The sequence below is a fragment of the Oncorhynchus gorbuscha genome, linkage group LG24, assembly GCF_021184085.1.
Source record: "Oncorhynchus gorbuscha isolate QuinsamMale2020 ecotype Even-year linkage group LG24, OgorEven_v1.0, whole genome shotgun sequence".
In the NCBI taxonomy this organism is placed as follows: domain Eukaryota; kingdom Metazoa; phylum Chordata; class Actinopteri; order Salmoniformes; family Salmonidae; genus Oncorhynchus; species Oncorhynchus gorbuscha.
The window spans coordinates 31,078,404-31,104,191 of NC_060196.1; the positions used below are offsets into that span (position 1 = coordinate 31,078,404).

Sequence of the window (25,788 nt, forward strand, 5' to 3'; positions counted from 1 at the left end):
ATTGGAATAATGAATATTTTATATTTGTAATGAATTACATGTTAATTGAATACGTTTTGTATTGCATTTTGGTAAATGTGGTTTACTACTAGTCGGGCCGAATTTCATGATCAAATTTGGAACAACAAGTATCTCAGGACACGTGGTAGCTAGGAGCAAAAATAATGTATCTAGATGAATACATCAAAATGATATGTCAGCTCAATATACTAAATTAAGATTGAGGAAAAACACGTGAGAAACCATAATGTCTTCGGGAGAAGAAAAAAAACTACATTGGTCGCATGTGGAAGTAATCGAGGAACGCTTTCAGTCGACGACAGTTTATGACGTTGAGCTCTATTTTTTGGGTCCATATTAATACTTTCTGATGAATTGCACGGACGTTTGCCATTGCAAATCACTTATTTCTCAAGCCAAAAAGAAAGAGGACCCGCTAACGCCACAATAGTAGCAGGCATGTCAGAGTCTGGTCACACTCGGTTTTGTGCAATTAACGTTAGCTAGCTACTGTGTTTTCCTTTCGTGAACTGCTCTGTCTTGCCAGACATATTTAGTAACGTTAATGTATTATTGCAGAAATGTAATAGGAGTCGACTGTAGTTGCTAGCAAACGTTACATAAAACAGTGTTACCAAATAATAGAAGATGAAAGAGAGGACTTAAACGTTACATGTTGGGCATTAGCTACAAGGTAGCGTTGCAACTTAGCAATAATACTTACGTTACCTAGCTTAGCTTTACTTGCTAGCGTACTAGTGTGGGTTCGCTACTTTGACAGCTGTCATTACCCTTAACACTTGCAATATTAGCTACTAATGTTACTACAGCGAACACCTTAGTTAAAGTTAGTTAGCTCGCTGAATTATCTGGTTGGCAGTGCCGTTGAGCATTCAACGGGTAACGAACCTAGCCATCTTTATTTTAAGTTATTTGTACGAACATATTTGCCCCATTTTGCCACAATGTTCAAGCTTTGTCTTCAGATAGCTCTACGACCCACCATCCCAACAAGAGCAGTACTGGAAAGTGTCACGGTCAGAAAGGTTTTGAAGGTGTCCCACTTGCAAAGTTGTTGGATGGGAACGCTCGGACGCAACGAGCCGCGGGAACCCCTAAACTCTCCGAAAAGAGCGAAAGAATTCATCTACAGTCTTCACCCCAAAGAAAGAAAATGCTTGCTGAAAGAACTGCAGAGCTTTGAATCCATAGCTATAGCTCAAGGTAAGATAAAAAGCAAGTTCCTCTCCCATTTTTATAATGATTGACATTCCCTCTGCCTTGCAGGGTGACTTTGTGTTTCCTATTCTTATAGTGATGTCAGGAATGTTGGAACTTCCCACCCCAAGTTAGTCGCTATCGTGGTGGGAACAGTGTACTCCACTTTTATATATTGGGATATTCTGGGCAACATTTCAGTCATATTTGTCATCCCTATTTTTGTATTTTCAATAGTCACTATTAGGATAAAGTAATTGCTGTTGTCAAGTCAACTGACAGGCTACCATTTCATTAATTTCATTTTTCTTAACTTGTGTTTGACCAGCACAACTATGGGTGTTTTTTGTTGTTTTATCCTGATGAAGTTCCTAATACGGTGTAAAGTGTCCCTCAGCTTTGTAGTTTAACATTTGTAGCCTTTTTGAATGGTCTTCAAGTGCAAAAACTTTGAAGGTGTCCCACTTGCAAAGTTGTGGCAGAAGTAATTTCATCCACAAACACAATTTTATTTATATATATATATATATAAATAAAGTTATCACACACACACACACGTGTGTTGACAACACTTAGAATGATTGGATTTGGCTATTTCAGCCACACCCGTTGCTTACATGTGTATAAAATCGAGCACACAGCCATGCAATCTCAATTGGCAGTAGAATGGCCTTACTGAAGAGCTCAGTTACTTTCAACGTGGCACCAACAAGTCAGTTCGTCAAATTTCTGCACTGTTAGAGCTGCCCCGGTCAACTGTAGGTGCTGTTTATGTGAAGTGAAAACGTTTAGAAGCAACAACGGCTCAGCCGTGACGTGGTAGGCCACACAAGCTCCCAGAACGGGGCTGAAGTGCGTAGTGTGTACAAATCGTCTGTCCTCGGTTGCAACACTTACTACCGAGTTCCAAATTGTCTCTGGAAGCAACATCAGCATGAGAACTGTTTGGCTGAAACTTAATGAAATGGGTTCCCATGGCCCACCAGCCACACACAAGCCTAAGATCACCATGTGCAATACCAAGCTTCGGCTGGAGTGGTGTAAAGCTTGCTGCCATTGGACTCTGGAGCAGTGGAAACACGTTCTCTGGAGTGATGAATCATGCTTCGCTAGCTGGCAGTCCGACAGTTGAATCTGGCAGATGCCAGGGAAAGACTACCTGCCCCAATGTATAGTGCTAACTGTAAAGTTTGGTGGATGAGGAATAATTGTCTGCAGCTGTTTGTCATGGTTTGGGCTAGGCCCCAGTGAAGGGAAGTCTTAACGCTACAGCATACAATGACATTCTAGATGATTCTGTGCCTACAACTTTGTGGCAACCGTTTGGGGAAGGCCTTTTCCTGGGTTAACTGCCTGTTCAGGGGCAGAACGACAGATTTGTACCTTGTCAGCTCGGGCATTTGAACTTGCAACCTTTCAGTTACTAGTCCAACGCTCTAACCACTAGGCTACCCTGTCGCCCCAATGTTGAAATGAAATGCTTTTTCACTAATTTGATGATAGAATCAGAGTTTCTAAACCCAGAGGCCAAACATTCAGAGGAAAACTTGCGAAACGGTAAACGGACAAGGCCAGGGTTTGAGAAGTGAGAAATTCTTCCTTATTGCTTAATTTTCGCAATCTAAAGGCACAACCTCGATTTGAGACAATGTCTTAAAAGTCCCAGTGCAATCAAAAATGAGATTTTCTTGTGTTTTCTATATACACTGCTCAAAAAAAATAAAGGGAACACTAAAATAACACATCCTAGATATTAATGAATGAAATATTCTTATTAAATACTTTTTTCTTTACATAGTTGAATGTGCTGACAACAAAATCACACAAATTATCAATGGAAATCAAATTTATCAACCCATGGAGGTCTGGATTTGGAGTCACACTCAACATTTAAAGTGGAAAACCACACTACAGGCTGATCCAACTTTGACGAACTTTGACGTAAGGTCCTTAAAACAAGTCAAAATGACGCTTGGTAGTGTGTGTGGCCTCCACGTGCCTGTATGACCTCCCTACAACGCCTGGGCATGCTCCTGATGAGGTGGCGGATGGTCTCCTGAGGGATCTCCTCCCGGACCTGAACTGAAGCATCCGCCAACTCCTGGACAGTCTGTGGTGCAATGTGGCGTTGGTGGATGGAGCGAGACATGATGTCCCAGATGTGCTCAATTGGATTCAGGTCTGGGGAACGGGTGGGCCAGTTTATAGCATCAATGCCTTCCTCTTGCAGGAACTGCTGACACACTCCAGCCACATGAGGTCTAGCATTGTCTTGCATTAGGAGGAACCCAGGGCCAACCGCACCAGCATATGGTCTCAAAAGGGGTCTGAGGATCTCATCTCGGTACCTAATGGCAGTCAGGCTACCTCTGGCGAGCACATGGAGGGCTGTGCGGCCCCCCCAAAGAAATGCCACCCCACACCATGACTTACCCACTGCAAAACCGGTCATGCTGGAGGATGTTCTCCACGGCGTCTCCAGACTGTCACGTCTGTCACATGTGCTCAGTGTGAACCTGCTTTCATCTGTGAAGAGCACAGGGCGCCAGTGGCGAATTTGCCACTCTTGGTGTTCTCTGGCAAATGCCAAACGTCCTGCACGGTGTTGGGCTGTAAGCACAACCCCCACCTGTGGACGTCGGGCCCTCATACCACCCTCATGGAGTCTATTTCTGACCATTTGAGCAGACACATGCACAATTGTGGCCTGCTGGAGGTCATTTTGCAGGGCTCTGGCAGTGCTCCTCCTTGCACAAAGGCGGAGGTAGCAGTCCTGCTGCTGGGTTGTTGCCCTTCTACGGCCTCCTCCACGTCTCCTGATGTACTGGCCTGTCTCCTGGTAGCGCCTCCATGCTCTGGACACTACGCTGACAGACACAGCAAACCTTCTTGCCGCAGCTCACATTGATGTGCCATCCTGGATGAGCTGTACTACCTGAGCAACTTGTGTGGGTTGTAGACCCGTCTCATGCTGGTAATGAATGGTGTGGCTGTTGAACAAGTTGAGGAGACTAAATTGCTTGTTTTTACTTAGTGATGCACCGATATTACATTTTTGGCCGATACTGATATTTTCTGATCTTTTTTACATTTTAAAATCCGCATTCTGGTACAGTTAAATAGTTAACACACACACATGGACGCAGCGGTCTAAGGCACTGCATCTCAGTGCAAGAGATATCACTGCGTCCCTGGATTGAATCAAGGCAGCATCACATCAGGCCGTGATTGGGAGTCCCATAGGGCGGCGCACAATTGGCCGGTGGTCTGTGGTTTGCCGGGATAGGCCGTCATTGCAATTAATAATTTGTTCTTAACTGACTTGCCTAGTTTAAATAAAGGTTACACGCACCACGCTGACCAAAAAGTTATTTTGTTGGCATTTATGTATTAGAGGTCGACCGATTATGATTTTTCGACGCCAATACCGATTTATTGGAGGACCAAAAAAGCCGATAGCGATTAATCGGTAATAATAATGACAATTACAACAATACTGAATGAACACTTTATTTTAACTTAATATAATACATCAATACAATCAATTTAGCCTCAAATAAATAATGAAACATGTTCAATGCTTGACGCACAACGAAGAGCTGCTGTTTAAATAATGCAAAAACAAAGTGTTGGAGAAGAAAGTAAAAGTGCAATATGTGCTATGTAAGAAAGCTAACGTTTCAGTTCCTTGCTCAGAACATAGGAAAGCTGGTGGTTCCTTTTGAGTCTTCAATATTCCCAGGTAAGAAGTTTTAGGTTGTAGTAGGTATAGTAATTATTGAACTATTTCTCTCTATACCATTTTGTATTTCATTAACCTTTGACTATTGGATGTTCATATAGGGACTTTAGTATTGCCAGTGTAACAGTACAGCTTCCGTCCCTCGCCTCACTCCTCCCTGGGCTTGAACCAGCAACACATCGACAACAGCCACCTTCGAAGCAGTGTTACCCATGCAGAGCAAGGGGAACAATTACTAGATGGCTCAGAGCGAGTGACGTTTGAAACGCTCTTTGCGCGAGCTAACTAGCTAGCCATTTCACTTCGGTTACACCAGCCTCATCTCGGGAGTTGATAGGCTTGAAGTCATAAACAGAGCAATGCTTGACGCACAACGAAGAGCTGCTGGCAAAACTCACAAAAGTGCTGTTTGAATTAATGTTTACGCGCCCGCTTCTGCCTACCACCGCTCAGTCAGATACTTAGATACTTGTATGCTCAGTAAGATTATATGCAACGCAGGACACGTTAGATAAGATCTAGTAATATCATCAACCATGTGTAGTTAACTAGTGATTATGATTGATTGTTTTTTATAAGATAAGTTTAATGCTAGCTAGCAACTTACCTTGGCTTACTGCATTCGCGTAATAGGCAGTCTCTGTATGGAATGCAACGAGACGAGAGAGGCAAGTCGTTATTGTGTTGGACAAGTTAACTGTAAGGATGCAAGATGGGATCCCTCGAGCTGAAAATCTGTCGTTCTGCCCCTGAACAAGGCAGTAACCAACCGTTCCTAGGCCATCATTGAAAATAAGAATGTGTTCTTAACTGACTTGCCTTGCTAAATAAAGGTATAAATAATTTTTGCCAATTTTAAAAATCGGCAAATCGGCGCCCAAAAATACAGATTTCCGATTGTTATGAAAACTTGATGTTGGCTCTAATTAATCGGCCATTCCGATTAATCGGTCGACCTCTATTACGTATGTTCCCTTTACCAGTAAAACATAATCAAAACCTATTTCTTTAACTTGCTGTGCTGTTTCGTTGTTCATTTTATTCAGTTTCATTCTCAACCAGGATTTCTCATACTATGGAACACCGTTTGGGTCTTGGCGTGTCAAAAAGGATACACGTCAAATAACACTATTTGACACGTCAGGACCTGAATACGACTGCACGTCACATAATAATTGAACGCGTTCATTAATTTTTTCTTTTTACGTTATTACACATTGATTACACTCACTCGTGTTTCATATGTCACGATTCATGACCAATGCTGGTCATTTAAAAAAAGCTAGCTAACTAGCTCATGGATGCAAACAACTAACTAACTAACTATATAGCTAGGTGTCATCATCTAAAATAACCCTAATTTATAAGACAGTTCTTACTTGATTAATGGTGGTCGGACCCATCTTTGTGACGCTAGCCACAATAGTTGACTTTGCGGTCAGCCTTCAAAATAAAAGTATGTCATTGACAGTGATGCAAATGAATACAAATAGTATAATTATGCCATAATTGAATAGATCATGCTAAACGCGGTTGGAATGTTATATAAAATCAACAATTTGTTAATTTGACAATCTGTTGAAATCACACTAGATGTATTATACTTTAGAATTGCTTTGGGGGCATACTTATTTCATTGCACAGCCTTACCTATGGATTGTGGATCAATTACATGGGGTATCAGTCTACTCCGTGACACCCAGAGAACATTAGCACCATAGCCCTTTTTGCTGGACTCTGAAACAACTGTGAATTGAGCCACATTTATTGTCAACCTATGTGTGTTGAACACTATTCCTAATGAAAAACAATACTGTGTGGATGTTTTGGAGTCTAACTCTTGAGGAGGACTTTTGGAAAAAATACATTGTGTATTGAGTTGACTGATACCCCATTTCATTGATCCCCAATCCTTAGGGAAAGCTGTACAGTGCAATATGAATGTCAATTCACACAATAGGCTGACTGGGGAGATGATTTCACAGTCACAGTCCCACGAAAAGAGCTACAACGCTAATATTTGCGTAAACTCTTCCCAGTTGTGTTCTGTGGGTGTCACCGAGTAGACTGATACCCCATTTCATTGCTTCACATTCCAACCTTTATTTAACATTATCTAGTCTAACTATGGCATGATTCCACCAATTGTGTAACCTTCTATATCAATTTCAAAGAGGTACTTTTATTTCGAAGGCAAACCGCAAATTCCACTATTATGCCTATTCCTTATTGTGGCTAGCTTCATAACACATAACCCGGTCCGGTCGAGCCTCACTAGCCAGATGAAGCTATCTGGCTGCTTATAATGTTAGCTTTGGGCAACAGGGTTAAGTAGCTGGCTAGCTATTTATTTTCATGAACTGAAGTTCAATTTCATTAGGCAACCTAGCTAATACTTACTCATAAGGATTCCTAAATCGTTGCTAAGAATAATGACAATTACTGCAGTTTCTACTGGTCATTGTTTTCAGGCTGGTTGTATTGGGGCAAGCTAGGTACCAAGCTAAAGCTAGCTAGTTACCCCAGAAGTGGCAGTCAAACAAATAATGCTTTATTACCAACACGGTATTGTAATCACATCGTTCGTGGCCAGTGTTTGCTTGTTTGCAGACGTTTTTGCACAGCTTTGACAGTGCTACTGATTGTAGTGGTGGAGCTTGGCTTGTACGTGCAAATTCAGAACACACAACATTCTATAATAGAACTGGGTTATTTGACGTGTGAAATTAAATGTATTATTTGACGTATCTTTTTTTGACACCCAAACGGCGTATATCGTGAAGCTAATCGCAGTGACGCCATTAATGTGTAACTCCGGTAGGGCAACATCTGAAAAATAGCGCTCTTGGTAGTGTGTACTGGTGCTCGACCAGTTGTCGAAAGCCAAAATCACCCTTGACAGAGAACGGTTGATTGTCAAGGGCAATGAATTCCATTATCTTTGCGTTAATGAATTTCGCCTTTGAGTTGTCTCGCTGAAACGTTCTTACTCTTCAAATGACTGCTCGACTTGTTGACTGCTCATTCCACACAGCAGACATTGTGGGCTAGGTTAGGAATTCTGCGATGCACGTGTAGCGCAACATTAAAGTTGACACCATTACGTCATGTACATTATATAGGTATGCACGTCAGCTTTGACATCGGCATTAAACTAGACATCGGGCCGATATTGTCATTTTTAGCTAATATCGTCCGATTCCGATATGTTCACCAATGTTTTTTAAAATGTGATTTATTATATATTTTTATTTATTTAAAATCATATCGTGCATCCCTTGTAAACTGTCATGGTCAAAACCTATAGATTCAATGTTGTTAAGATAGGGAGAGGTTTGTCCATAATAAAGATGTTCTGCTTTTTTGACACCACACCGCACAGAGCACGTCCTGCAGGCTTTAGTTTTATCTAATCTTGATTAATGTTAAGTTATATTGTCAAGTGCTGCAAAGAAAGTCCTAGTTAAGCTGCAGCTGGCCCAGAACAGAGCGGCTCTTCATTGGCTAAGAGTTGAGGAAAGACTGACTGCATAACTTGTTTTTATAAGAAACATTATTGTGTTGGAAATTCCCAATTGTTTGCATAGTCAACTTACACACAACACTGACACATGCACACTTACCCCACCACATACCCTACCAGACATGTCTTTTCACAGTCCCCAGGTCCAGAACAAATTCAAGGAAACGTACAGTATTATACAGAGCCATGAGTGCATGGAACTCCCATCTTAAATAGCGTAAGTGAACAGCAAACCTGTTTTTTTTAAACAGTGACCTTCTTGTTGTGTGTATCTCTTAAATGCGCACACACACTACATGTTTATGTTTTTAAATCTATGTAAATTGTAAAGTCTTTTGTCTCTAATGTATTTTTTGTAATGTCGGACCCCAGTACGACTAGCTGTCGCCATTGGCGTCGGCTGATGAGGATCCTAATAAATCAAAATCCTCGACTTTAACCCTGGGAGAAATATGTAAGCTTGAAGTACAGTGACCTTTTCCAGAGCTCATTCCTGACCCTCCCTCATGCCAGCTGGTCTCTCTTGGAGCAGGCCTCTGACAGATGGGCTCTCTCCACCATGTCCCTGTTATGCCAGCCTCTGGTAAATACCCAGGAAACCACTTGAGCACTATTAGCCCTGATGCCGCCTCGGCCATGCATTCAGAGCTTTAAATGGACAACCATCATGCAATTCAGGTTCTCCTTTTCTCAGAAGTGTTCACTCTATATATGAATGAGTGCAGTGGCTAATGAGAAGAGACTAATGTTTTGCACTGGTGCTCATTATAGTTTTATTTTTATAGTAAAATTGTAGAGGGTTCACGAGGTAGACCTAGGCGTTTATCTTCTTTAATTGTACATCCAATGTCAATGCATTATGAGGATCATTTTCTGTTGCTTGCTGTTTGAACTGAAATGATAAAAGCCACCCAGTCAGGTGAGTTAACTTTTGACATCCAGTACATAACGTACCTCATAGCTTATTATTAAATGTTTGAGGAATTGAGGAAGACCTACTCAGTCAGGAGAGTTAAACTGTAGTGTGACAATGTACTTCAGCTGTCAGTAGATGAAGCCCCTTTTCCATAAAGATCCCACTGAAACTACCTTTACACACACAGTCATGCCCAATTCTTATTTTTATGTGCCCCGTATCCCCCTTTTCCCCCCCTCCAGACTCTGAGGTGTCCAGCTGCACAAGCCAGTTGCGTGGCCAGAGTGAGACACCTGAAGGAGAAGTGGGGTTACAGGGTACAACAATGTGTGTTTTTCTCACGGACAGACTGACAACATTTCCCTTGCCTGCTTTGTGTACCTTCAGTGTTTCCCCTAAGAACTCAGGCTGGGGTTTTCAGGAATTTTTGTTTTAATTTTATCTCCTGCTCTCAATGACTTCACCAGCCAATTCTATATTAACCCCAAATGATGTTTTGCTAACGTAACATTACTGTAACTTAGCTAACAATTATTACATACTGTACATCTATTAATAGGGTTGGTTCATTGAGATAGTTAGAGGATGCAATATGTGTCTGTGAGAGTACATTTTCTTCTACTACTATGAGTTGGAGTGTGTTGTTTGAATCGGTATAAAGCCAAGGTTGGTGATTTACTGCCACGTGCAGTTATAGAATGAGTCTAATTCATTGGCTGATCCCTCCTGATGACCAGGATGGAATTATGTGATCCTTCCTTAATCAATAAGAAGGCCCACCCAGTGACTCCTTAAAAATGGTGAAAGTCCTCAATGGCGCTGCCCATGCTAAAACAGGCTTTTAAGCAAGAATCTTCTATCTACATTATCTCTGTGGGTTGGCTACACTAGTTACCTTGGAGGTTTTTCGGATGATCTGATGAGAATCTGACAAGGATATATAAGTTGTTGTAACTTGTCACTCTGATCTTAAACTCTAACTCCGGTAATTTAGCAGTGCGCTGCTGCTAAATGAATATAGGGGAAACACTGACGTTACTCTAGTTTGTCCATACTGTTGCTACATTATCAGCTGGCATGACAATCCAATGCTGCTGCCTTGTTCCATGTTACTCTGTGTTCAACATGTAATCCCCAGGAGAGTCAGTTTAGTGATTCAGGTAACTCTTTTCTTTTTTCACATTCTTGTTTGTCACTAGTTGTGAGGCTTGTGATTACAACATCGGCCTAAACAGCGTTCAACACAGAAATTGCCCTGAATGTCAAGGGGCACTGTGGCATTTCAGTAATGGGCTATTTAATATGTTAATCCTGTGAACCAAACCTTAAGGCCCTATTCCCACTACGAGATATGAAGGAGAGTCTGAGGAGCGGAGTGGCAAAAAGGATACTACTACTTCTACTTTTCAATTCACATTACATCCTTACCTTTCGTTGTGGCTGGCAATGCGACACTCTTGGTCCGCAGCTCAAATTGACCGTCAATATCACAGTAGTCAGTAAGCACAAACTATTCAACAATGTCAAACTTTTCTTTAAAAACATTTTACACTATTGAATAATGCAACCAACCCATATGACAATTTACAAGCATGTGCAGACAAAGGGTTTATTTTCTTGTCTGTAGGCCAGTCATTTCATTTGTCTTGAAGCTAAAATGTAGAGTTGCTAGCTGCATGTCTTCAAGTAACGTTAGCCTATCTAAAATTAACGATTTTAAACCTCATTTCCATATAAAGTACAGTAGGCCTACTTTACAACAAACCATGCTTAATTTTTAAAATCAATATCATGCAAATCATTACATGTGCTAAAAGCAAATTGCAACTGAAAACGTGGGTATAAGTGAATGCACTGCGACAAGCTGTTTTCTATGGAAGCCCAAGCCTACTACCAAAATAGTTTTTATAAATTGCCTTATGATTTGTCAATGTGCACAATTAGTCTGTGCTTCAGTCTGATCAACTGTAGCTTACTGATAACAGCTGCAGGAAGCCTAAGTAAAAATGAATGGAAGTAAATATGGAAGTCGTTTAGTGGCTAAAATAAGGGGTTAAATAGGTGATCTTTCTTATCGCTCAGATATGAGACACTTCACAACAAACTTTTAATTTTTTTATATAAACGTTTATGGTCTAAATTCAACATTTCATCCATAGATTTTTTAGTTATCTTAAGGAGTCTTAAAATTGAATAGCTAAATGATTACCATCACTATAAAGTGATGATTTTATTTGTATATTGTTATGGTCCTTAGGTTGTCTGAGCAAGATAGTAGTTAGATTCCATAGAGATTGTAAAATGAGTGCACTGCCCTAACTTCTTCACTGGGAAACAACACATATTGGCACATCTCCCTGTTCCGCTCCAATTTAATTTGGGAAATATTTACATCCACTACTTTAATTGGGGAGAATTAATTGGCCCTCAAAAGAATAGCAGACTAAAGACTAACACATCTCCTCTCCAATTCCGTACTAGCAGCAGGTAGTCCTGCACTTCCCCTGTTAAGCCTTTCTAATGTGTTGGAGTGCCAGTTCCTCAGAACTGTGACAGCGGGCAGATGGTGGTGACTATTGCCACAGACAGCAGGAGTAGACACTTCTGTAATTAGGCAGTTTCACATGCACCACTTCAGCTAAGCTCTGAGGGAAATGACTCATCAGCACTGCTGCTGCCTGCTGAGGCCGTTATTATTTAGAAGGGTAATATAGCCGGAGGGGTTGGACATTGGAGTGACGATGACAAATATGTAGCCTTATGCTATATCTCATTGAACATTGCCTGAAGTCATTGCCAGAAGTCTAGTGGCTGCAGATTGCACAGATATCAATTTTGTCATCTAGAAGTTTATTCATATTTTCCCATCAGCCAAGTGTCCTCGAGTCAACAGAAATTAAATAAACTTTTGTTGTGCTGCACGGTGTTGTTGCATGGCCTTGTGCCGCTATGGCGTTGTGTTGCATGGCCCTGTGCCGCTATGGCGTTGTGTTGCATGGCCTTGTGCCGCTATGGCGTTGTGTTGCATGGCCTTGTGCCGCTATGGCGTTGTGTTGCATGGCCTTATGCCGCTAGGCGTTGTGTTGCATGGCCTTGTGCCGCTAGGCGTTGTGTTGCATGGCCTTGTGCCGCTAGGCGTTGTGTTGCATGGCCTTGTGCCGCTAGGCGTTGTGTTGCATGGCCTTGTGCCGCTAGGCGTTGTGTTGCATGGCCTTGTGCCGCTAGGCGTTGTGTTGCATGGCCTTGTGCCGCTAGGCGTTGAGTTGCCTTAGGGTTACCTACAGACTTTGACCATGCCCCCTGCTCAACTCGTTTACTCGGACACTAGCAAGCAGTTTATTATGGGTTTTATAGCAACACTCCCTCAGTGGGAGGTTCTACACTCTACACTGAAAGCCTGTTCTCTTCTATGAGCTGCTGTGCAGTCATGAGCATATTGACCCGCTATTCTGATGAATTAGTATTCATTTACATTTACATTTAAGTCATTTAGCAGACGCTCTTATCCAGAGCGACTTACAAATTGGTGCATTCACCTTATGACATCCAGTGGGACAGTCACTTAACAATAGTGCATCTAAAACTTAGGGGGGGTGGGGTGAGAGGGATTACTTAACCTACCCTAGGTATTCCTTAAAGAGGTGGGGTTTCAGGTGTCTCCGGAAGGTGGTGATTGACTCCGCTGTCCTGGCGTCGTGAGGGAGTTTGTTCCACCATTGGGGGCCAGGGCAGCGAACAGTTTTGACTGGGCTGAGCGGGAGCTGTACTTCTCAGTGGTAGGGAGGCGAGCAGGCCAGAGGTGGATGAACGCAGTGCCCTTGTTTGGGTGTAGGGCCTGATCAGAGCCTGGAGGTAGCAGGTGCAGCCCCTCACAGCTCCGTAGGCAAGCACCATGGTCTTGTAGCGGATGCGAGCTTCAACTGGAAGCCAGTGGAGAGAACGGAGGAGCGGGGTGACGTGAGAGAACTTGGGAAGGTTGAACACCAGACGGGCTGCGGCGTTCTGGATGAGTTGAAGGGTTTAATGGCACAGGCAGGGAGCCCAGCCAACAGCGAGTTGCAGTAATCCAGACGGGAGATGACAAGTGCCTGGATTAGGACCTGCGCCGCTTCCTGTGTGAGGCAGGGTTACTCTGCGGATGTTGTAGAGCATGAACCTCAGGAACGGGCCACCGCCTTGATGTTAGTTGAGAACGACAGGGTGTTGTCAGGATCACGCCAAGGTTCTTGGCGCTCTGAGGAGGACACAATGGAGTTGTCAACCGTGATGGCGAGATCATGGAACGGGCAGTCCTTCCCCGGGAGGAAGAGCAGCTCCGTCTTGCCGAGGTTCAGCTTGAGGTGGTGATCCGTCATCCACACTGATATGTCTGCCAGACATGCAGAGATGCGAGTTGGTCATCAGAAGGGGGAAAGGAGAAGATTAATTGTGTGTCGTCTGCATAGCAATGATAAGAGAGACCATGTGAGGTTATGACAGAGCCAAGTGACTTGGTGTATAGCGAGAATAGGAGAGGGCCAAGAACAGAGCCCTGGGGACACCAGTGGTGAGAGCGCGTGGTGAGGAGACAGATTCTCGCCACGCCACCTGGTAGGAGCGACCTGTCAGGTAGGACGCAATCCAAGCGTGGGCCGCGCAAGAGATGCCCAACTCGGAGAGGGTGGAGAGGAGGATCTGATGGTTCACAGTATCGAAGGCAGCCGATAGATCTAGAAGGATGAGAGCAGAGGAGAGAGAGTTAGCTTTAGCAGTGCGGAGCGCCTCCGTGATACAGAGGAGAGCAGTCTCAGTTGAATGACTAGTCTTGAAACCTGACTGATTTGGATCAAGAAGGTCATTCAGAGAGAGATAGCGGGAGAGCTGGCCAAGGACGGCATTTTTTGGAGAGAAAAGAAAGAAGGGATACTGGTCTGTAATTGTTGACATCGGAGGGATCGAGTGTTTTTTTCAGAAGGGGTGCAACTCTCGCTCTCTTGAAGACGGAAGGGACGTAGCCAACGGTCAGGGATGAGTTGATGAGCGAGGTGAGGTAAGGGAGAAGGTCTCCGGAAATGGTCTGGAGAAGAGAGGAGGGGATAGGGTCAAGCGGGCAGGTTGTTGGGCGGCCGGCCGTCACAAGACGCGAGATTTCATCTGGAGAGAGAGGGAGAAAGAGGTCAGAGCACAGGGTAGGGCAGTGTGAGCAGAACCAGCGGTGTCGTTTGACTTAGCAAACGAGGATCGGATGTCGTCGACCTTTTCAAAATGGTTGACGAAGTCATCTGCAGAGAGGGAGGAGGGGGAGGGGGGCGGAGGATTCAGGAGGGAGGAGAAGGTGGCAAAGAGCTTCCTAGGGTTAGAGGCAGATGCTTGGAATTTAGCGTGGTAGAAAGTGGCTTTAGCAGCAGAGACAGAGGAGGAAAATGTTGAAAGGATGCCAGGTCCGCAGGGAGGCGAGTTTTCCTCCATTTCCGCTCGGCTGCCCGGAGCCCTGTTCTGTGAGCTCGCAATGAGTCATCGAGCCACGGAGCGGGAGGGGAGGACCGAGCCGGCCTGGAGGATAGGGGACATAGAGAGTCAAGGGATGCAGAGAGGGAGGAGAGGAGGGTTGAGGAGGCAGAATCAGGAGATAGGTGGGAGAAGGTTTGAGCGGAGGGAAGAGATGATAGGATGGAAGAGGAGAGAGTAGCAGAGAGAGCGAAGGTTGGGACGGCGCGATACCATCCGAGTAGGGGCAGTGTGGGAGGTGTTGGATGAGAGCGAGAGGGAAAAGGATACAAGGCAGTGGTCGGAGACTTGGAGGGGAGTTGCAATGAGGTTAGTGGAAGAACAGCATCTAGTAAAGATGAGGTCGAGCGTATTGCCTGCCTTGTGAGTAGGGGGAAGGTGAGAGGGTGAGGTCAAAAGAGGAGAGGAGTGGAAAGGAGGCAGAGAGGAAAGAGTCAAAGGTAGACGTGGGGAGGTTAAAGTCGCCCAGAACTGTGAGAGGTGAGCCGTCCTCAGGAAAGGAGCTTATCAAGGCATCAAGCTCATTGATGAACTCTCCGAGGGAACCTGGAGGGCGATAAATGATAAGGATGTTAAGCTTGAAAGGGCTAGTAACTGTGACAGCATGGAATTCAAAGGAGGCGATAGACAGATGGGTAAGGGGAGAAAGAGAGAATGACCACTTGGGAGAGATGAGGATCCCGGTGCCACCACCCCGCTGACCAGACGCTCTCGGGGTGTGCGAGAACACGTGGGCGGACGAAGAGAGAGCAGTAGGAGTAGCAGTGTTGTCTGTGGTGATCCATGTTTCCGTCAGTGCCAAGAAGTCGAGGGACTGGAGGGAGGCATAGGCTGAGATGAACTCTGCCTTGTTGACCGCAGATTGGCAGTTCCAGAGGCTACCGGAGACCTGGAACTCCACGTGGGTCGTGCGCGCTGGGACCACCAGAGTAGGGTGGCCGCGGCCACGCGGTGAGGGAGCGTTTGTATGGTCTGTGCAGAGAGGAGAGAACAGGGATAAACAGACACATAGTTGACAGGCTACAGAAGAGGCTACGCTAATGCAAAGGAGATTGGAATGACAAGTGGACTACACGTCTCGAATGTTCAGAAAGTTAAGCTACGTAGCAAGAATCTTATTGACTAAAATGATTAAAATGATACAGTACTGCTGAAGTAGGCCAGCTGGCAGTGGGTGCGTTGTTGACACTACACTAATCAAGTCGTTCCGTTGAGTGTAATAGTTTCTGCAGTGTTGCTATTCGGGGGCTAGCAGGCTAGCTAGCAGTGTTGTTTACGTTACGTTGCGTTAAAAGAACGACAATAGATGGCTAGCGAACCTAGAAAATCGCTCTAGACTACACAATTATCTTTGATACAAAGACGGCTATGTAGCTAGCTAAGTAGCTAGCTACGATCAAACAAATCAAACCGTTGTACTGTAATGAAAATGTGATACAACCTGTGAATGCGACCGGGTAGTTGAGTTCTATACAGAAGACGTTGGCTAGCGTTGGCTAGCTGTTGGCTAGCTAGCAGAGTCACCTACGTTAAGGACGACAAATGGCTGGCTAGCTAACCTCGGTAAATTAAGATAATCACTCTAAGACTACACACTCTAAACCTAAACAACACAATTATCTTGGATACGATGATACGAAGACAGCAAAGACAGCTATGTAGCTAGCTAACACTAAACTAATCAAGTCGTTCAGTTGAGTGTAATAGTTTTCCCAGTGCAGCTAATCAGTGGACGTTAGCTAGCTGGCTAGTGAAGACTACGTTAGGACGGTGAAATACGATAATTACGCAATTATCTTTGATACAAAGACGGCTATGTAGCTAGCTGAGAAGAAATTGCTAGGATAAGACAAATCAAACCGTTGTGATATAATGAAATATAATGAAAAAGTTATACTACCCGTTGGAGCGACGTGCAGATGCGACCACTCGCTCCAACCGGAACCAATAGTATTTCAATTCTCATTAAAGTCACCTCGTCAGCTGGCGGTCACCTCACCTTAATCTTGGGTTCACTTTTCCAGAAATAGCACCTCAGCCCCTCTTGTCTCAAGGTAGGGTCCTTGACCTTTCCAAACGGCATTCATGTTAGAGGTGTGAATCTGTTTAGCACTGGGGTTTGTGTTAGTCTTTCTCAATGAATGAGAGACTACGTAATTTGATAACTGTAATGGGAGACTTTCATGTCTGTCTGAATTCACTCCCACAGAACAGTTGACTGTCTAGTAGTCCTATGACTTTTTAAACACACTAACACATTCACTTGGAACATGCCCCTTTAGTTCTCAATGAATATCCTACCAAGAATCTGTTTCTCACAAGACTATAGAATACGGAGCCTCTTGGACAGAGCTGAGTAGTCAGCATTATACAGTGAACATTTTTATATTTGTGCTGAAGAGTTTGCAGTCTACACCTCTGTGCCAAACTTTTTGGGAGAGAAAGCATGAGGGTTGATCAGAATCTGAAATTTCTACCCCAGTGCACATCATTTTTCAGATATGAATCTTTGTTTTTGATCTTGTCTTTCAGAGACTCACGAGGCTTCACCGCTTACTCGAGCTCAGATCAAATACGGTAAGATAAAAGCGGTCTCAAATTATGAATGTAATTTTCTTTATACCATAGAGATTTATAGCTCAAAAGTGCTCAGTGGGATCAAAAGGGTCTATGCTTCCGTAGTCACATTATACCCCTTTGAAAGCGGTTTCTCAAAACTAATTAATTATGGCCTTATCAGCTTTTGTTTCCCAGCAGCTCTACCCGTGCTATTTCTCTTAATGAACCCACAAAATAAACTTAGCAAAAGAAGAAACGTCATCTCAATGTCTACTGCGTTTATTTTCAGCAAACTTAATGTGTAAATATTTGTATGAACATAAGATTCAACAACTGAGACAAACTGAACAATTTCCACAGACATGTGACTAACAGAAATTGAATGTGTTCCTGAACAAAGGGAGGGATCAACATCAAAAGTAACAGTCAGTATCTGGTGTGGCCACCAGCTGCAATAAGTACTGCAGTGCATCTCCTCATGGACTGCACCAGATTTGCCAGTTATTGCTGTGAGATGTTACCCCACTCTTCCACCAAGGCACCTGCAAGTTCCCGGACATGTCTGGGGGGGAATGGCCCTAGCCCTCACCCTCCGATCCAACATGTCCCAGACGTGCTCAATGGGATTGAGGTCCGGGCTCTTCAGGATGAGCCTGCAGGAGGGTACCACATGGAGGGAGGATGTCTTCCCTGTAACGCACAGCGTTGAGATTGCCTGCAATAACAACAAGCTCAATCCGATGATGCTGTGACACACTGCCCCAGACCATGACGGACACTCCAAATTAATCCCGCTCCAGAGTACAGGCCTCTGTGTAACGCTTATTCCTTCGACGATAAACCCGAATCAGACCATCACCCCTGGTGAGGCAAAAACGCGACTCGTCAGTGAAGAGCACTTTTTGCCAGTCCTGTCTGGTCCAGCGACGATGGGTTTGTGCCCATAAGCGACATTGTTACCGGTGAGGACCTGCCTTCCAACAGGCCTTCAAGCCCTCAGTCCAGACTCTCTCAGCCTATTGCGGACAGTCTGAGCACTGATAGAGGGATTGTGCGTTCCTGGTGTAACTCGGGCAGTTATTGTTGCCATCCTGTACCTGTCCCGCAGGTGTGCTGTTCGGATGTACCGATCCTGTGCAGGTGTTGTTACACATGGTCTGCCACTGCGAGGACGATCAGTTTTCCATTCTGTCTCCCTGTAGCGCTGTCTTAGGCATCTCACAGTACGGATATTGCAATGTATTGCCCTAGCCACATCTATAGTCCTCATGCCCCCTTGCAGCATGCCTAAGGCATGTTCACGCAGATGAACAAGGACCCTGGGCATCTTTCTTTTGGTGTTTTTCAGAGTCAGTAGAAAGGCCTCTTTAGTGTCCTCAGTTTTCATACCTGTGACCTTAATTGCTGACCGTCTGTAAGCTGTTTGGTTCTTAACGACCGTTCCATGTTCATTAATTGTTTATGGTTCATTAAACAAGCATGGGAAACGGTGTTTAAACCCTTTTCACAGATCTTCTTTGTAGTTACTTGTATTTTTACAAATTATCTTTGAAAGACGGGGTTCTGAAAAAGGGATGTTTAGAAAGTGTATAATGAGGGGGAATGTTCATGTCAGCCATTTGAAAAATTACTGCATGCTGTCTGTCAGTAAATACATTTGGATTTTCCTCAATGTCAGTAGGACAGTGCCCCATAAACTTACAGTACACACAGGCACAAACAAGCAGGCATGTGTGAGTCCCTTAGTGACATGTGTGTTCTGCTGCCAGTCAATGTATATTCACATGCAGAGACCTAACTCACAAGACAAGTTGATCTTAGTAGCAAATGATAAGAAAATGTTTGTTTTTATTGGGGTTCTATCTTGTTTGCAGTGCTTCTACACAATGCGATCCCCTTTATTGGTTTTGGCTTTCTGGACAATGCCATCATGATTGCAGCAGTAAGTGGTATGACTTTTTGTTGTGTTTAAATGTACCTGTATTCATTGTTTAATTTGAACTAGCATTTAAAATGTATTTTGTATTTCACATTGTTTTCTTTAGATACTGGCCGTGTCTGAATACCCATACCCTTCACGTACTACATAGTATGCAAAAAAATAGTGACATAGTATGTGACATTTCAAAAATAGTACTCTGACTGCGTTATCTAATATGCGATTGCATTGACTGATTTATCAGCTGTTGTCAGACATGTAAATCAGAAGAGACAGAGTGAATTCTATTAGATCCAACACCAAAATGAGTATGCAGTTTAAGTATGTAGTACACTAGTATGGGTATTTGGCCACTGCCCTGTGAGGATGAAAGGGAACATTGCAAAAAAACATTGGGTGGGAAAGTCGACATGATTGCTAGCCCACCAAGAAACAAATGTCCACGTAATATTTCTGCTTTCTTGACTTTTAGGGAACCCAGATTGAGTTGTCTATAGGTGTCACCTTTGGATTATCTACCATGGCAGGTAAGACTGTTCAATTGTGATCTGAAATGTTCAAATTTGGCAGTAGCTCCCTCAATAAACATTGGTCAGAATACTTCTCAACCTTACAGGGGTGAAATATTTTTAAATGTAACAAAAGTCTAGCCAGCCTCTACCAAATGGGTTAGATTAACTGGTGTTCCGGAGATCACAGCATATTGTCCTTATTTCAGAGCTAAACCAAAAGTACATATTAGGTTACCATCCAGTCTTGAAAGTGATGCTGGTCAATGTTTTTTGTTGTTGTCACCGCCTTGTGTATTACTCCTCTTGAATCACACTGTGCCAGTATATAGCAGTCATTTTACCCTCCCTATGGGGCCTGATGGTATTTTGTAGGCTATGTTTTTGGAAGCATGTAGGCATCTGTCCCTGATTTTGTGAAGCTCTTCAACTAACATACTTTGTCTATTTGAGCCCTGCTTGTTCCATGGATGGTTACTGCAGCTATTCACATTAGACAAAGCCCCTCCCAATAATTGTGGGATGGTTTTGTTTAGGCTATATACTTTTGTTTAGAGTGGACATACAATGCCAGACGGAAGCCACTCCTCAGTAAAAGGCACGACAGCCCGCTTGGAGTTTCCCAAAAGGCACCTTAAGACTCTCTGACCATGAGAAACAAGATTCTCTGGTCTGATGAAACCACGTTTGAACTCGTTGGACAACGACCCTAAGCACCCAGCCAAGACAACGCAGGAGTGGCTTCGGGACAAGTCTCTGAATGTCCTTGAGTGGCCCAGCCACAGCCCGGACTTGAACCCGATCTAATATCTCTGGAGAGACCTGAAAATAGCTGCACAGTAATGCTCCCCATCCAACCTGACAGAGCTTGAGAGGATCTGCAGAGAAGAATGGAAGAAACTCTCCAAATACAGGTGTGCCAAGCTTGTAGCAATATACCCAAGAAGACTAGAGGCTGTAATCACTGCCAAAGGTGCTTCAACAAAGTACTGAGTAAAGGGTCTGAATACTTATGTAAATGTGATATTTCAGTTTACTTTTTTTTCCTCTAAATTAGCAAAAATGTATAAAAACCTGTTTTTGCTTTGTCAGTATTGCCAAGAACCATACGATACGATATTATCACGATACTTAGGTGCCTATGTATTGCGATTCTCACAATACTATGTATTGTGATTTGACACTGATTGCGATTTGTTCCCCAAAAAATTGATGCAGAAGGACGAGAGCCACGAGAAAACAATACGTTTTGATGAGCCATAGAAATAAGAGCTCCCTATTTAAAGCTGCAATATTTAACTTTTTGGGAGAATTGGCCAAATTTACATAGAAATGTGAGTTATAGATCTATAATTTGCATCCAAATCAAGTCTAAGAAGAGGTATGTTCTATGTGTGCTACTTCTACTTTTGGTTTTGCACACCAACTGAAAATACAATATTTGTTGTTATTGAAGCAAATCAAGTGGTTTAGATGTTACAATGATTCTATACACTAAACTGAAATTATGTAAAGTACTACAATTTTAGTAACCAGGAAATGGAGGAGCGATTTCTGCATATTTCACCTTTTTTTTAAAGATGGAGAACAAGCTATACTGGAATTTTGGTGCATGTACAGCAAACTAGCGTAAAAATAATATTTAAATATTTTTAACCACCCCCCCATATCACTAGATGCAACACTAGTATGTGGAACAGAATCCCTGCACCATTCTAGTGCCTCTGATCATTTTTGTAATATCACCACTGTAGAATGAATAACAGTTTGATGATTGAAAACAAGAACATATGCTAGCCAATTCCAATCCTCATAATCGGTGCTGTCTAATGCTGGCACACATTTAATATACATCGATCTACTTGAATGAACTGTGCTTGATATTGGCTTGTCTCATCCATGATTTACCAAGTGCCACCATACATCCACAATGCAATTTACAGTCGCTCCTCATCCCAGTGCGATGCACAAGCGGCGTTCTCATGAGGCTTTCAGGGTTTATAGCAGTTGGATCTATGCAGTTCCTTGGGCCTGGTTCATATTGTGACTGACTGCTTATGAAATGAAGTGATGATACAATTCAGTACACTGATCCGATTTTATAAACTGTGGAGACAGTGGCTGACCTTTTTGAACGTTTGAAAAAGGAATCAACATGCCACAACAGCTGTTAAGCATTGTTTACATGTTTAAACAAGCATCAGGAGCAGTTGTATTGAATAATGATCTGATTTCAAGAATCGTTTGGTGTAGAGACTGTGAAATCTCATTCGTCTTCTGTTACAGCTGCAGCTCTTGGGAACCTAGTGTCAGACCTGGCTGGACTTGGGTAAGAGCACCAACCACTTCTCCATTCGGTGTAATATTTAGTCAGTTATATAACTTTCAAAGCCTTGCAAGTATTTCAGGGGTGGGGATCACAAGTTACTGGGTAGACTGGTATGATTTTGACATACTTTTGGTAATGTAGTGTATGTGGACGCCTGCTCGCCGAACATCTCATTTAAAAATCATGGGCATTAATATTAAGTTGGTCCTCCCTTTGCTACTACAACAGCCTCTACTCTTCTGGGAAGGTTTTCCACTACATGTTGGAACATTGCTGCAGGGACTTGCTTCCATTCAGCGACGAGCATTAGTGAGGTCGGGCACTGATGTTGGGTGATTAGGTCTGGCTCGCAGTCTGGGTTCCAATTCATCCCAAAGGTGTTCGATGGCGTTGAGGTCAGGACTCTGTTTGGGGAAGGCCAGTCAAGTTCTTCCACACCGATCTCGACAAACCATTTCTGTATGGACTTCGCTTTGTGGACAGGGGCATTGTCATGCTGAAACAGGAAAGGGCCTTCCCCAAACTGTTGACACAAAGTGGAAGCACAGAATCGTATAAACGGTTATTGTATGCTGTAGCGTTAAGATTTCCCTTCACTGGAACTAAGGGGCCTAGCCCGAACCATGAAAAACAGCCCCAGACCATTATTCCTCCTCCACCAAACTTTACAGTTGGCTCTATGCATTCCAGCAGGTAGCGTTCTCCTGGCATCCTCCAAATCCAGATGAGTTTGTCGGACTGCCAGATGACTCCAGAGAACGCGTACCCACTGCTCCAGAGTCCAATGGCAGCAAGCTCTACACCACTCCAGCCAATGCTTGGCATTGCGCATGGTGATCTTAGGCTTGTGTGCTGCTGCTCAGACAAGGAAACCCATTTCATGAAGCTCCAGAGGGAAAGTTATTGTGCTGACGTTTTCTCTCTGGAGATTGCATGGCTGTGTGCTCAATTTTTATTTTGTATTTTTTAATACACCTGTCAGCAACGGGTGTGGCTGGAATAGCCAAATCCACTAATTTGAAGGGGTGTCCACATACTGTATGATTGTGATTTTTTTTTTCTTTTTTTTTCTTGAAATGGAATGGTAATATAAATTTTACATGACAACCACAGCTGTGTTTCTTATATTGTCTGTCTGTGGGCAGTCTTGCCGGATACGTGGAGGTCCTAGCCTCCAGGCTAGGGATGCAGGTTCCTGACCTCACACCCAAGCAGGCGGACATGTGGCAGACCAGGGTTAGCTCCCACATGGTGAGTGATTTAGAAATGATTACCTTTTATGGGCTGGTCTACTCCTGTACTAAAAATCTTAGTCTGGTTAGGGGAAACTGGTCCTATAAGGTTGAGATATTTAGATGGGTGGGTTACTAGCGATCCATGTTCAAAGATTTATGATAACCTTAATAGTAAGAGAAACATGCACAAAACTCAAACTGTTGAACTTCCCATTTGACATGCATTTTTCTCCCGTTGTGTGCAGGGAAAAGGCATTGGAGTCACAATCGGATGCATTCTCGGAATGTTCCCTCTGTTATTCCTAGGGGATGATGAGGAGGAGAGCAAGAAAAAAGAAGCACACACCAACACCACAGACTCTTAACAGCATGTGAACCAGCTTTCTGGTCTCAGGGTCAATTGCAAGCTGCATCATCAGCATGATTTTAAATGAATCTCTTAACTCTAGAAAACCTTTCTTCTCTATTTCATAATATAATACATCTAATTTATCCAAAGCGACATAGTCATGGGTGCACACATTTTACTTTCGGGTGGTCCCGGTAATTGAACCCACTGTCCTGGCCTTGCAAGCGCCATGCTCTACCAACTGAGCTACCAAATAACCTTCCAAAAATGTACTATGAGCCATTAGGCTTACAAAGTAGTTGCATTTGATGGCAAGTTATTTTCATAGGATGGATTTTGTAGATGAATTTGCCTAGGAGTTGAAAATGAGTTTGAGATTACTTTAAACCAATGTTTTAAGATTGTGAAACAAAGGAACACGCGCGAACTGCTACCTCGATGGCGTTTTATTTTTTGGTATTTGAAATGGCAAGAGTTGAACTAGCTTGTGCAATATATATTTTTTTGTTGAGGAATTTCTGTACAGTATATTATGTATTGAGCTTCATTGATTTAGTTTGTCAACAAGGAAAAAGCAATTACGCTATGATTATTAGCACTACCAAACCTGTTTTTCAGACACATAATTACAAACATACCTCTACTATACCCGCACTAAATTGAGTGGGTGTAATGCCTTGGGTTCCTAGCATGTCAGGCTTAAGTTACCTATCTTTTCTAACTGCTGATCTGTCTCTTAGCTTTCACATTTATTTTTAGCAAAGCCAATTTTCACAGTCCATACCATAGAAGTGCCTCACTTTATTTTCTTCACATCACTCTAACCAAATGCATTTTTATGACCTTTTTAAAAACCAGCACGTAGGAGATTTTATTTAGTGAAGTATTAAACTTCATGTTTGAAAGAACGTCATTGTTAATATGCTTGATTTTAAAGAAATTAAGGAAACGAAGTAAGCTGAACAACAGAGAAACTGCGCACTCACTGTTTGTTGAAATGCAATTACATCACCTACTATTCCGTTGCCATTATGATTGACTTTTTGTAGGATAGTTACTGTTTGTTCACTTGCTTATGGTGGCCTAATCAAACTAGTCATTTATTGTGTGAAAGGATCTTTGTGTTTTCTGTCTATGAATATTGGTTTTCGTTTTTTCCGTTTGCCTTTTCGTATTACAGTAAATGCAGTACTTAAACTGGAATGCCCCTCACCATGCTGCTGTATTTCCTAATGAACTGTAGTGAATGTTCATAATGACCCTTATTATATAAACTATTACTGCCAAATTCTGGATAAGAGCGTCTGCTAAATGACTTAAATGTAAATGTAAATGCAGTTTTTTTCGTTGTCACCAAAGTACTTGGCTGTAAATAAATAAATAAATAAATAAAAAAACGGCATATTTCAGCACAACCAGACTGATAAGAAAACGGGCACCAAGGTGTAACATAAATGCTTTGATGGGTTTTGTTTGAAAGCAATGAAAATGTTATATTCTGGGTGACAAGTATTTCTGCAGTTTGATCATGGTATCACTCCATACTTTTCTTCAGCGCTAATAGAAGCCATGCACTTGTTCCTCACCTCCTCTGCCCTCTGGTGGACGGAGACATTTTGTATCTGCCCCGACTCGTTCTCCCTACTGCTTATCCTCCTGGCGTCCTCTGGTCTTGCTTGTTGCACCACTGTTCTGGGCTTGCTGGAGACTCCTGGTCACATGTGCCCTTCAGCTGCTTTAGGTTCTACGGCTCCAGAGACCCTTGATCCACACGCTCTGTCCTCTTCTATTTGGTGTTTGTCTAACTCCACTCCATTGGTCTCCTCTATAGTCTCGGAAATCCCAGACATGTTGGAACATGTTAATGTGGAAGGTAAGCCATCTTGCATCTCTAGGATGTATTTGGCTCTTGCCAATTCTCCTGCAATCTCCATGGGATGTCTCCATCTCATCTCTCCTTCACCTGAACACTTGTTCTCTAT

The 25,788-nt window shown here is 43.2% G+C and overlaps 1 protein-coding gene across 2 annotated transcripts; it reads left to right on the forward strand.

Moving 5' to 3' along the window:
- tmem65 (transmembrane protein 65) lies at positions 1-25,101 on the forward strand. 2 transcript variants are annotated; one of them, XM_046326986.1, is made up of 8 exons: positions 1-1,224; positions 9,642-9,716; positions 17,419-17,463; positions 19,320-19,387; positions 19,857-19,911; positions 22,180-22,222; positions 23,368-23,473; positions 23,703-25,101. In XM_046326986.1, exons 1-8 carry the CDS (start codon positions 966-968, stop codon positions 23,820-23,822), a joined length of 771 nt encoding a protein of 256 aa, XP_046182942.1. In that variant the 5' UTR covers positions 1-965; the 3' UTR covers positions 23,823-25,101. The 2 variants fall into 2 exon arrangements, with proteins under 2 accessions (XP_046182942.1, XP_046182943.1); XM_046326987.1 differs by lacking the exon at positions 9,642-9,716 and having other exon boundaries at positions 27-1,224.
- The last annotated feature ends 687 nt before the right edge of the window (positions 25,102-25,788 follow it).